At 44.9% G+C, this 13,786-nt stretch overlaps 2 protein-coding genes across 2 annotated transcripts in view; one reads left to right on the forward strand and one right to left on the reverse strand.

Moving 5' to 3' along the window:
• Positions 1-4,506, forward strand: part of LOC137426509 (Golgi resident protein GCP60) — a 44,455-nt gene extending 39,949 nt beyond the window's left edge. The window contains exons 4-6 of the mRNA XM_078769176.1: positions 3,174-3,225; positions 3,390-3,695; positions 3,971-4,506. Coding sequence (XP_078625302.1) covers positions 3,174-3,225; positions 3,390-3,695; positions 3,971-4,188 — 576 coding nt within the window. The 3' untranslated portion in view covers positions 4,189-4,506. The remainder of the gene's footprint in view (positions 1-3,173; positions 3,226-3,389; positions 3,696-3,970) is intronic.
• The window catches only part of NXF1 (nuclear RNA export factor 1), a 44,230-nt gene continuing 34,830 nt past the window's right edge, over positions 4,387-13,786 (reverse strand). The window contains exons 6-13 of the mRNA XM_078769174.1: positions 10,711-10,812; positions 9,813-9,871; positions 9,356-9,471; positions 8,926-8,968; positions 8,743-8,815; positions 6,274-6,456; positions 5,929-5,989; positions 4,387-4,758 (exon numbers count right to left, since the gene is read on the reverse strand). Of these exons, the coding sequence (XP_078625300.1) occupies positions 4,720-4,758; positions 5,929-5,989; positions 6,274-6,456; positions 8,743-8,815; positions 8,926-8,968; positions 9,356-9,471; positions 9,813-9,871; positions 10,711-10,812 (676 nt within the window). The 3' untranslated portion in view covers positions 4,387-4,719. The remainder of the gene's footprint in view (positions 4,759-5,928; positions 5,990-6,273; positions 6,457-8,742; positions 8,816-8,925; positions 8,969-9,355; positions 9,472-9,812; positions 9,872-10,710; positions 10,813-13,786) is intronic.

A 13,786-nucleotide genomic window follows, 5' to 3' on the forward strand; every position in this document is an offset into this window, starting at 1 on the left:
ACAAAATACTGGGAAGGCAATGGCAAACCACCCACTATAACCCTCCCTTTGGCAGCGCTAACACTATATTATACAGTATGGTACATCAAATGAAATCAAAATGGTCATTGAACCATCATCCAACAAAGTACAATATAATAATAATAATAGTAAATTTGGTTTTATAAACATAAACAAGGCCGATAGTCCAACAACAGCGTAGCCAGGCTTGGTTCTGCTGGCCCCCTGTCATGTGACCAGATCCTCACCTCTGATTGGTGGACGTTTGTGAAGAACATACACACATACACTGGACGGACAGACAAACGCTGTTCCACATGGGATTGCCCTATTAGCTATGCCATAAAAATATGGCTGCCGAACCACGTGACCAATAACGTAATCAATGTTTTTTTTTCTCGACCAGTTTATCCCGAGATCACACTCAATAAATTTCCTGATTGAATCAAGCGTTTTACTTGTCGATTTATGACGTCATAATGAAGGCATATATGACATCATAAACATGTTGTTCTCCATTGGGAGTACTTTGCAATCAGCCACCTTTAAATTTTCTCCATGGAGCGTTTGAGATAGAGGTGCAAAGTTTTTCGTTTTTTCCAAGATGGCGCCCGTACCATGTGTCCTACGACGTCATAATATATATATTTTTTTAAATCAACATGAGGCGCTCCTATGGTGAAAAGTTCGTGCCAATCAGACCAACAGTTTTAGAGAAAACGAATTTTAAAGGGAATAAATCCACAAAATGCTGGTGGAAGGGACGCACATACATACATACGGACAAAGGCTGTTCCAGACGGCATTGCTCTACGGGCTACACCGTAAAAAAAAAACATACAAGACCATAGTCGGAAGATTAAAATGGTTGCGTTTACATTAGAATGAGAAAATAGAGTTACATTGGATGAAAGTTACATTGAATACCCATATAATACCGTATAACATTTCAAAATCAACCATAAGCATGCAAACGACAAGGAAATTATTCAACAAATAGGTCTAGAAATTACAAATAAGTGTATCAGGTATACAAACATATCAGAAAAAAAACAGATAATATTAATTGCAATAAAAAGACATTAAGAAGTTGAAAACATTCAATAATTATATAAAAGATGTGAAATATATGACAATGTAGAGCAGATTGAAAACAATGAGGGCTTCTGGCAAAACAATAGTCTTGCACCTTATTCTGTTGTGGATTTAACAGCTGCACTGGAGAAGGAATACTGGGGTGTTTGCGAGTTCTCATTTGGGTGATGTGGATCTGGTGTGAGTTTCTCAACCGCATTTGGGATCATTCTTGATGTCTATGAAGGAGCAAGTTACGTTGACCGGTCGAAAGAAGGACTGATTTCACGAAGTTGGCGAGGATGTCGGTTCTCCTTGCGATGGCGGGTAGAAAGAAGGAGAGATTTCGCAAAGCCGGCGAGGATGTCGGTTCTTATGATGAAGGGTAGAAAGAAGAGATTTCATGAAATTGGCAAAGATGTCGGTTCTTATGATGCCGGGTAGAAAGATTTCATGAAATTAGCAAAGATGTCGGTTCTTATGATGACGGGTAGAAAGGAGAGATTTCGCGAAGTTGGCGAGGATGTCGGTTCTTATGATGACGGGGAGAAAGGAGAGATTTCGCAAAGCTGGCGAGGATGTCGGTTCTTATGATGACGGGTATAAAGGAGAGATTTCGCGAAGTTGCCGAGGATGTCGGTTCTTATGATGACGGGTAGAAAGAAGGAGAGATTTCGCGAAGTTGGCGAGGATGTCTGTTCTCCTTGCGATGCCGGGTAGAAAGAAGGAGCAATTTCGCAAAGTTGGCGAGGATGACGGTTCTTATGATGATGGGTAGAAAGGAGAGATTTCGCGAAGTTGGCGAGGATGTCGGTTCTTATGATGACGGGTATAAAGGAGAGATTTCGCGAAGTTGGCGAGGATGTCTGTTCTCCTTGCGATGCCGGGTAGAAAGAAGGAGCAATTTCGCAAAGTTGGCGAGGATGACGGTTCTTATGATGATGGGTAGAAAGGAGAGATTTCGCGAAGTTGGCGAGGATGTCGGTTCTTATGAAGACGGGTAGAAAGGAGAGATTTCGCAAAGCTGGCGAGGATGTCGGTTCTTATGATGATGGGTAGAAAGGAGAGATTTCGCGAAGTTGGCGAGGATGTCGGTTCTTATGATGATGGGTAGAAAGGAGAGATTTCGCAAAGCTGGCGAGGATGTCGGTTCTTATGATGACGGGTAGAAAGAAGAGATTTCGCGAAGCTGGCGAGGATGTCGATTGTTATGATGACGGGTAGAAAGGAGAGATTTCGCGAAGTTGGCGAGGATGTCGGTTCTTATGACGGGTATAAAGGAGATATTTCGTGAAGATGGCGAGGATGTCAGTCTTACGATGACGGGTAGAAAGGAGAGATTTCGCGAAGTTGGCGAGGATGTCGGTTCTCCTTGCGATAGCGGGTAGAAAGGAGAGATTTCGCGAAGTTGGTGAGGATGTCGGTTCTTATGATGACGGGTAGAAAGAAGGAGCAATTCATGAAGGCACCAAAACTGCTGCTGCTGTCGAAATCACCGATCCATTTGAGTTTGCTTTGTCTGAGCGTGAAAGTCGAGCACTCAAAGAAACGTCATGTTAAACATCGAGAAGGTGTGCGTACGCGGTGTGTGGAGTTTTGGCAATGAGGACAAGGACAAGCAGGTAATCTCGCTCTTCTCTCCTCTCACCATTCCCGTTGGACTGAACGAAGCGGGAAAGTTGGTGTTGTGTGTTTCCTTTATATTTTTTTTCATTTTTGGCATGACATAGGATTTCTTGACATTTATTTGCGACGTTCAACATGAAAGGCGTAATTTTAAAAGCCTGAAGAGTGAAGATAGTTATATATGACTTTCTTGACAAATGTCTCAATATCGCTTCTCCCACATCTAGATTTCGTGAAGTAGGCGAGGATGTCGCTTCACCTCGCAGCAAGTGAGGTGATAGTGTAAGCCAGAAATAGATGGGAGTAGTGATGTTGCTTGGGAAAGGAGATCATACAGACGACGACTCTCAATGCTAGCAGATTGCTGCAACTTTGGCTCGGGCTCCATCCGGGTGCACCAAATTCCAAAACGGGGTGAATGTACGTAGTGCATAGCTTTGACAGGATTTTCCTCATTTTCTTGTTCCCAACAGGAGTTGATGTCAAAGTGCACTTTGGAAGAAAGGAATCAAGAGGGAGCAAAAGGTTATCCATAGTTCAACCACCATCACAAACCAAAATCTGAAAGCATTCCCTCCATCGATACTCTTTACTTTTTCATCCACATCATTTGAGTTTACAGGATCTCTGTTGTAAAATTAAAGGCGATTAATATTCTTGATTGCAATTGGTTTCTTTTCGTGCTTCAGATCCACCGCCGGTAATTTCGGCGCCAGAGTTGCTGACGAACACCGAGTTGAAGGCCTTCAAGGAGCGCATGCAAAGACAGGAACGGTCTGTGCTACGCATCTCGTGCGGAGAGGTGGCCACGGTGCGCGTGCCGACACGGCCAGACGGGCAGCAGCTGTGCTGGGAGTTCGCCACCGACAGCTACGACATCGCTTTTGGTGTGTTCTTCGAGTGGACAGATTCTCCTGGGAGCGAGGTGACGGTTCAAGTGAGCGAGTCGACGGATGAGGAAGACGAGCTTGAAAACGGAGGACTGGAGGGCGCAGGTAAGAGTCCCTCTGTAGCTGATAAAAATGGCAGGGAGAGTTGGTAGCTGAGGTGATTCGGTGATTTCCAGGTGAAAATTGACCCTCAAAACCTTTTGATAGAAGTTAGTGTAGTTGCCCTTTTATCAAGGTAGAAACTTTATTTTTAACCCTATCTCCTTTCATCATCACCTTCAACATTGCTATTTGTACAATCGATGATTAAAATTGTTTTTCTTGAGATCTTCACGAGTGCGTTCTCCATCAGTTGAGAATCACAGGTTTTTCCACTGCAGGTGTGGAGGAAGGCCGAGGGGACGTGGAAAGAGGCAGTCGCCGTCACCCGGAACCACCACTCGAGGAGATAGAGCCGTTGTACCGACGTAACTGCCACGAGGTGGTGCACTCGGGGAAACACCGTTTCCCTGGATGGGGTCTTTATCACATCAAGTTTGACAATTCCTACTCCCTCTGGCGTGCCAAGACCCTCTATTACCACGTGTATTATAATTAAACCTGACTGCACCACTCCCCCCACACTCCGACATTCCAAGAGCAGGACCCAGAGCCACTCCCTCACCTCCCTTCCCCAGCTCAGTTCTTATGTGTGTTCAACTGTTTAAGTTGTGCGTAAAAGTTCTTGTTCATCGGTATGATTAGAAAAATGTTTGATGACCGCGGCACCATTTGCTCAAGAGAAAAGGTCGTGAACTTGTGCAATGTGTTTTATTGTAAAAAAACAAACAAAAAACATTTTAGTGCTACATAAATATAGAGCAACTGAAATTGAATGTCTGCACATTTTCAAACATTACAAGTAGCAACAACTGAACTGTACAAATGGTTTTTCCTCATTCGCTCGTCTGACCCGCTTACAAACCCCGTACGAAAAGGGAGGCATTTAAAATTGCCACAACGTCAAGCCGTCAACCTAACTCCTCATTGACGCGGGTTCCGTGACATTAACGGCCGTCGTTCCATCACGCGGCCGTGCCAAGTGGACAGTATTCTGTAAAAGGCAACTGGTGTCGAAGAGAGCTCTGCGTCACTTTTTAAAAGCTTCTGGCGGGATGCTCCCTTGGCCCTGCAGTAGGGGTGAGGTTAAAGGGGGGAGGAAGTGGGACAAACAAAATAAACCGTTATGAGAGACCTTGGATCGCTTCGACACCGAAGCAGTTTGAAAGAAGTGAGGCCACGTTCGCGTCCGATGCCAAATGTAACATCAAAAAGAGAAGGCCTTGCAATTGGGTTCAGGTTTTTATTATTATTTTATGTGAGGAAGTTCTGTGGTCGGTATCGGCAGCTGGTGCAGGAGCAGTTGTGGCCTGCGGCATTTACATTCGACTGAACGACGAAGCACTGCATTGGAATCGTCATAAGGAACCCAGAGAAGCAAAGAGCAAACACAGTCATCAGGAAGAAGCTCGATAGGATTCGGATTTCAGCAGCTGCTTCTCGAACCTCAAACCCATACAGGAGCGGCTAAGTGAACCTTACAGAAAATATTGTTCGATAAAGAAATTGAGAATAAAAGAGATTACTGTGATATAATAAAATGAAAAAACCTAGAACGGCATTCGGTAGAGCGCATACCTCCGCATGGTGAACAGTTTATGTTTTGTATCCCACTGATAGGCCGGATCTGGATTCGGACCTGAACCAAAATCTAATCTGCTTGTTCTTGTCACCTAAACAACTCGTCCACCAAGTTTCATCATAACTCGTCCACAACTTCATTGAAATAACATGAAATATAATGTTATATATCACTTTTCACCTGATCTCTCAATGGTGAAGAATCACTTGCAAATTAAATAATTCTCATATCCGAATCCATATTCCAATCTTCACCAAAATTGAATCGATTCTTCCTTGTCACAGACACAACCTGTCCACCAGGTTTTGTCCGAATCCGTCCATAACGTTTTGAGATGTCCTGCTATGTATCGTTTTTGGCCCCATCACTCAATGGTGCCGAATCACTTAAAAAATTCTAGTAGCCGGATCCGAATCTTCACCAAATTCTAATCATTTCGTCCTTGTCGCACACGCTACATCTCTGCCAAATTTCGTCCGAATCAATCCACAACTTTTTGAGATGTCTTGTTCACAAATCAACGGACAAACAGACAGACAGGGGTGAAAACATAACCTCCATCTACCTTTGGTGGCGGAGGTAACAACGTCGGAAAGAACCTGCAGAGACAGATCGATCCTTTTAACTAAAAGAGTTCCAAGATTCCATGAGCCATACCTGCAACTTCAGGAAAACTTGAGCAGATTTGTTGAAGTCCCAATCATTATCCTGCAAGCACCTGGAAAAGGAGGACAAGGTGGAGGGTTAATGTGATGGATTTTAGGACTCGTCGTGCATTGTGGCTTTATCCATGCTGGTGAAATATGAACCCTTCGCTCCAATCGACACGCACTCACCCACCCACATAAAAAAGAATACGAACACCTTTGGGATAAAATGATCGGGGCAACGGAATGATAAAAAAAAAAGAAAAAAAATCGAGACAAGTGTGGAAAACGGACACGATGAAGCCATTTTCAAACGTCAAAACACCTAGGAAGAAGGGAGGGAGAGATATCTTACTTCTGTGACCATTCAAGGTTCATCCCCGACTGCAGAGAGAAGGTCTGTAACATGTCCTGCTGCGGAGGTAGTAACGTGGGCACAGGACTGCTGGAAGGTGTCGGCGCCGGTGTTACAAACGCCCGGCGAATCTCCTCTCCACTGGCCGTCCGTACAAACAGCTCATCGTTGACGATGCACAGTCTGTGGAAAGAACGGTTATTAATTAAGCAGGGGACGGGAAGGTTGACGAAGGGTGAAGACGAAGGCGCAGAGGTAATGACCTCCAAGATCCCGAGGATTAGAAATGTGAGAAGACGCAGTCTCCTTTGCGTCTTCTCATAAATTTCTAATTCACAGGATACCGGAGTTCATGACGGCCGCTTCCGAAGTCTCCACCACCGAAGGAACGAAGGGTTGGGACGAAGGAATGATCCGAACGGCGTGACGAGCCGGGGTGAACGAATGGCACGAGTACGTGGGCGAGTGATCCATATTGATTTGCGACATCAATGCTCGTGCGTGTGAGTTTTTATAGAGGTCTTCATACGACGACAAAATAGGACATGTGATTAAACAAAAAAAACATTATATCCAGTATTATTCTCAAATTATTGCACAGCGAACATGGAACAGCTGTTTATAATAATAATAATAATAATAATAATAATAAATATTCCCTTTAAAGGAACTTTGATGCAAGTGGTATTCCATCAACTCGTCAATTTCATCCGCAGTTTCCATGTAGTAAAAGTGTTTATCAATGGGGAAACAACCTCAAAGTTTGACATCACGACAGGTTTCCGCCAAAGCTGCATTCCAGCTGCGGCCTGCCTCACCGTCGTATTCAGTCACATGATTGGAATGGCACTTGAGGGTTTGGAAGACTACGGGTTTGGTATTCGCTACAAGCTGGGTGGCAACCTGTTTAACTTGCGCAGGCTAAGGACTAGCTAGGCCCTGCTAGATATCATCAAATAACTCCTTCATGCGGATGGTGCCGCATTTTCCTGTAATAAGGTGGAGGAACTACAGAAAAATTATTGATACCTGCACAAGGTGGGGACTGGCAGTTAGTGAAGAAAAACTGATACGACATGATCCATCATGACATCCACGTTTTACTCACTCCAAAGTCGAATGTGGTGTCGTTCAGGCCCATCCCTCAACACCGAGCTGATTGTATACCACCACGTCATCTTGGCAATACTGCTATATGGCAGCGAGACCTGGGCTCCACTAAATAAACACCAGCTGGAGATGTTCCACCGCAGATGCTTATGCCACGTCGAGCATATTCGCTGGTGGCAAAAGATCACCAATAAGGAAGTCCTTTCACATGCCAACATAACTATAAGCACGATGGTGACGACGTCGAGACCGAGATGGCTGGGTCGCGTGTGCCGTGTGCCAGAGAATCGTGAGATAGGTCGATGCACTGGAACTCGCCCGTGTGGCAGGCCCTATAAACGTTGGATGGATGTCATCAAGGAAGACCTCTAGAGATCTTCAATGATGAGGGGAACTGGCATGACTCGACACAAATGAGGCAAAGCTGGAGAGCAGCTATTAGAAAGGGTGCGTTTATTGCTGCGAAGGCGGCCGAGCAGCACGTGAGACGGCACAGAGTGACCGGCACATATCGATTCGATTGGTTGATGCAAGCGGAAGCCGTTAGGCCCATCAAAGCCTGTGCAATGGTCACCAACATGATCGTTTGTCTGTGTTCCATCCTTTTAAATGCCGAACGTCAAAGCAAGGAAACAGCACGGAGCATTTGAAGTCTTCGGTATGACCTGGCCGGGGGTTCGAACCTCTGAACTCTCCCCAGACTCAGAGCGCACACTCTAACCATGACACCACTGAGTGTGGTCACCCGATATCCCCATCCTCAGGATAACATGCTGCGAGCTCCAAGGTATCGGCACCACGTAGGAGCTGCAGTTTTTAGACACTTGGGTTTGTGAGGGATTAGACCGAGACGACGTGGCTCAATGACAAATCCTCCCAACTATGGACAGCATGACCTACGATAATGCACCTTTGCTAAAATATGGATTAATGCAACAGGTGGAAAAACCCAAAACAAGTCGCCAACAAAAGGAGAAAAATGCTTCATGCAGAGAAAATTGTGACACAAATATAACCAGGAAGTGACTCGACAAAATGGACGTCCCGGCGATCTGGCTTTACCCCAAGCCACAAAAACGGATCGGCCTTCAAACTACCACCCTGGACCACTGAATCTAATCTTGCAGCAAATCATTACACCAACATGGCTCGACAAAACAATCGATTTCACTCGTGCAAATGAGTGCATCAGTGAAGTGCAAAAGTCGTGCAACAATAAATAAATAAATAAATAAAACCCCTCGCTTACAAAAGGATTGGCCTTCTGAGGCTTTATCCTCGTTCAAACTCGTAACTACAACGGATTACTTCCGAATGAAGTACATCACGGTATTGGAATGCAGGGAACGTTGCACTTACCCCCCATTTTCTGCCGGGATGGTGATAAACACCCGGGAGAACGCACGTATCGAGTCCCGGTATTTCCCCTCCGCTGAGGAATAGGCAAAGGTCAGAGTTAGACAGGAATCCGTTTGGCGCATTGAATCAAGATGGAATTCAAAGTTGACATTGATTGCTCAAGGTGTTAGAGACTTCACTTACTCTCTTTAAAGACTCCGTTCAGCGTGAAACTCAGCATGGTGGGCTGCGGGGAAAGATGGAAATAAACAAATCGATAAATAAACATTGAAAAAATGTTACCAGATTAAAAGCATTTTGTTTGGGCCTGTTTAAGGTGAAAAAAACAACCCCATCCTCTCCCCCCTCATCTATTCTTTCCCCATCGTTTTGAGGTGTGAACCAATTAGTTTGGCGGACATCAAGTGGGGGTTGGGGATGGTGGGGGGAGTTTCAAACCATTCATCTTTGCCCTTTCTCTTCTTTGGCTTCTCCAACTTTTGTGTTTGTGTTTCAGTACCATTTTTTTTGTGTTTTCAGTACCATTCAGTCGGGGAGAATGGGGGCAGGAGGGTAGAGGGGAATGGGGGAGGGGGAAGGGGGATGGACATGGAGGAAGCGAGTACTTTCTCACCATATGCACGTGAACATCGACCAAGAACGAGTTGGGGTCGTGCAGGGTGCTGGGTAGCTCATTCAGGAATGCGACAATGCAGAGTCGGGAACGTTTCAGGAGCTTCTGACGCATCACTGCACCACAAGCGGTTCATCACATCACACGAGGTAAGGAGACAATCAAAACATTGTGAGGACGCATCAAAGCAGATGGCGAGTATCCAGCGTTTATGCCAGATGACAAACCAAGCTCCCACACGGCGGCGGCACCCAAGCAAAGGTCAAATCAGCAGGACAGTAGAGTGCGCGACTCAAATGCATGCCGATTTCACACTGGGACCCCTCACACGCCCACCACAGCAGCGGGGTCGCATTATAATCGCTGATGAAAGTTTCGCGATACTTTATTGAGAGACACACAATTGGTAGTTTTTTTATACAATGCCGACTTCATTCCAAGGCGAAAAAGCTCTTACCGGGATCTTTGAGTTTCTTTATGTTACGACTGTCTTTAACGTATTCCGCCAGATTGCTCCTGCACCCAAACAACAGGGGTTGGTTAAGAACAACTACCGGTCGACCTAAAGTGCGATAATAAACACCTCCAAATATGTTCATAATGACAAGGCAACCGCGCAAAGGGCCGCAAATGCTCTCTCCCACCATTGAGCTTATAGCCACGGCGAAGTCAAGGAGGAATGGACACGGGCAGTAAACCTTTAATCACAGCACGACTCGTGAGTGGGACATCCCACCGTGACCGCTGCTCCTCCCTTCACTTTAAACGACACACTCTTACATGACGATCAGTGTGCGAGAGGGCCAGACACCCACTTCCCTCTCACTTCAATGTCTCCCATCCTCCCGAGCGCTCATGTTCCCGTTTCACCACAATCTTTCTCCTTTCGCCTCCTTTTCTTTATTTAGTACTGCTATAAAGCCTCAATGTATATAATATATAGAAGAGCCTTGACCACATCCCATTGTCTGGTATTCTTCTCCAATTGGTTAATTTCCATGGCAGGCGATTATGAAAACGATGTTAAGTCTCACCACGTGAACATTCCAGTCACGTGATACCACCTCCCGCCGCAGAAGGGCACTTAAAACTAGGCACACGATGCCTGTGCAAGTCCTACACCTAAACCATACAGCGATTGCCTGTTGGGCAGCTCTCGCATGTGGTGCATTCATCGTTCAAATGTGAATACAACGTCCATTTTAAATAAACCCTCAAAACCCATCCCAAAATAAGCTGGGGTTTCCGTAACTATAAGCTGGCATTTACCACATTCATTACTAGGTTTACATCATTAGTCCCAACTAGCGTTACACCCACATGGGTATGCGCCCGCCTCTCGGTAAAGAGCTCACTTGGCTGATGCATTGTTTGGGATGCTGATCGAGCAGCACGAGTTTTCATGGTAGGCGTTCAACAGGCCTTGCCTATCTCCTGAGTCGTAGACAGAGATGTACCTGGTGGGAGGTGGGTGGGTAGGCATGAGGCACTCAGTGGAGTAACTGCAAGGGCACATTAAAAATACATCAAGGGGTTTATAATCACGTCGCTGCGGAGTGTAAGCCTTCATAAATAAATGTTACGAAGAAATGGGAACCTATGGACAGACTGCTTTTAAACAAAAGAAGGAAGTTTGGAGAGAAAAACAAAGGCTTTCTGGACGGTTGCATGTTTCAGAGTAGAATAAAGATGTCTTAAATTAAACAGAAATGAGGAGTGTGCCATATGTTTCATTTATTTATTTTTGTATACCAAGTCGAGGCTCCGGGAAGAGTTAATATTGAGTGGGCAATCATTCAAGATGGCAAAACCTGAGTTGGATAACAGTGGAGTTGGATTTAAAAGTTGTGCTGAGCTGCATATTCGGTACGAGAGCGAATATTACGTACAGTCACGTGAAAAAGTAAGTACACCCCATGTAAAGTTTTGACTTTTTCAACATATTTCAACATACAGCTATTTTATCTTCATTTCAACAATATTGATAGATAAAGGTGATATAATATAACAAATATCATGAAACATTTACATTTTGTTGTCCATTGTATAATTTAAATAAACATAAATGCAAATTTCGCATGTGGAAAAAGTAAGTACACACCTACATTTATCACGACTTCAAATACCTAAAATTAAAATCAGGTGCACCAGCTCAGGTGCAAATGATTAGAACATCGTTAGAGAGGATCTTGGAGGAACCTGTCTTATTTAAACCTCAGACATTTAGTTTGGTTTTCTCTTTGTTGTTGAAGTGTGCGGCGTCACCATGCCTAGATCAAAAGAGCTCTCCGAGGCCTTCAGAAAGAAGGTTATAAATGCCACGAGTCTGGGAAGGGATTTAAAAAGATCTCCAAACAATTTGAAATCATCAATCATCAATTTGATTTCAGACCTGGTCACTCTACTCTGGACATGCTGCTTCTGCTTTCTCAACAATGGATGGAGGTCCTCAATGCCAAACAGGAAATTAGAGCTGTCTCCCTTGACATATCACTTGCCTTCGATACGGTCTGGCACCCTGCTCTGCTCACCAAACTCTCCTCCTTTGGTATCCATGGAAATCTCCACGCATGGCTGGCGGACTTCCTCTCTAGTCGTAATCAACGATAGTATGCTCGCTTATCAGAGATCAGCAGGATAGAATATGCACTGCTTGCCAATCAGAGAGATCAGCATGAGAGCCTGCGCAATGCTTGCCAATCACAGAGATCAATATGAGAGCGTACCCACTGCTTGCCAATCAAAGAGATCGATATGAGTGTATACACTGCTTGACAATCAGAGATCAGCAAGAGAGTATGCACTGCTTGCCAATCAGAGAGATTAGCATGAGAGCATATGCACTGCTTGCCAATCAGATATCAGCCTGAGGGCATACGCACTGTTTGCCAATCAGAGAGATCAGCAGGATGGAATATGCACTGCTTGCCAATCAGAGATCAGAAAGACAGCATACACACTGATTGCCAATCAGAGAGATCAGCAGGATGGAATATGCACTGCTTGCCAGAGATCAGAAAGACAGCACACACACTGCATGCCAATCAGAGATCAGCATGAGAGCGTACACACTGCTTGCCAATCAGAGAGATTAGCATGAGAGCGTATGCACTGCTTGCCAATCAGAAAGATTAGCATGAGAGCGTATGCACTGCTTGCCAATCAGAGAGATTAGCATGAGAGCGTATGCACTGCTTGCCAATCAGAGAGATTAGCATGAGAGCATATGCACTCCTTGCCAATCAGAGAGATTAGCATGAGAGCGTATGCACTGCTTGCCAATCAGAGAGATTAGCATGAGAGCGTATGCACTGCTTGCCAATCAGAGATATTAGCATGAGAGCGTATGCACTGCTTGCCAATCAGAGAGATTAGCATGAGAGCATATGCACTCCTTGCCAATCAGAGAGATTAGCATGAGAGCGTATGCACTGCTTGCCAATCAGAGAGATTAGCATGAGAGCGTATGCACTGCTTGCCAATCAGAGATTAGCATGAGAGCGTATGCACTGCTTGCCAATCAGAGAGATTAGCATGAGAGCGTATGCACTGCTTGCCAATCAGAGAGATTAGCATGAGAGCGTATGCACTGCTTGCCAATCAGAGAGATCAGCATGAGAGCGTATGCACTGCTTGCCAATCAGAGAGATTAGCATGAGAGCGTATGCACTGCTTGCCAATCAGAGAGATTAGCATGAGAGCGTATGCACTGCTTGCCAATCAGAGAGATTAGCATGAGAGCATATGCACTGCTTGCCAATCAGAGAACAAATCGAAAGCATAAACACTGCTTGCCAATCAGAGAGATTAGCATGAGAGCGTATACACTGCTTGCCAATCAGAGATCAACATGAGAATGTATCGCAAAGCTGAAGGGAGAATAAGATATCAGATCGAGGGAATAATAGCGGGAAGCATACAGAGATCAAGGAGGGAAGTATACCGGGATCAATGAGGGAAGTATACCAAGATCAAGGAGGAAAGTATACCGAGATCAATGAGGGAAGTATACCGAGATCAATGAGGGAAGTATACCGAGATCAATGAGAGAAGTATACCGAGATCAATGAGAGAAGTATACCGAGATCAATGAGAGAAGTATACCAGGATCAATGAGGGAAGTATACTGGGATCAATGAGAGAAGTATACCGGCATCAATGAGAGAAGTATACCGGGATCAATGAGAGAAGTATACTGGGATCAATGAGGGAAGTATACCGGGATCAATGTGGGAAGTATACCGAGATCAATGAGGGAAGTATACCGAGATGAATGAGGGAAGTATACCGGGATCAATGAGGGAAGTATACCGAGATCAATGAGAGAAGTATACCGGGATCAATGAGGGAAGAACACCGAGATCAATGAGGGAAGTATACCGAGATCAATGAGAGAAGTATACCGGGATCAATGAGGGAAGTATACCGAGA

This window comes from Myxine glutinosa, unplaced genomic scaffold (genome assembly GCF_964187855.1).
Source record: "Myxine glutinosa unplaced genomic scaffold, kmMyxGlut1.1 SCAFFOLD_1626, whole genome shotgun sequence".
Classification (NCBI taxonomy): domain Eukaryota; kingdom Metazoa; phylum Chordata; class Myxini; order Myxiniformes; family Myxinidae; genus Myxine; species Myxine glutinosa.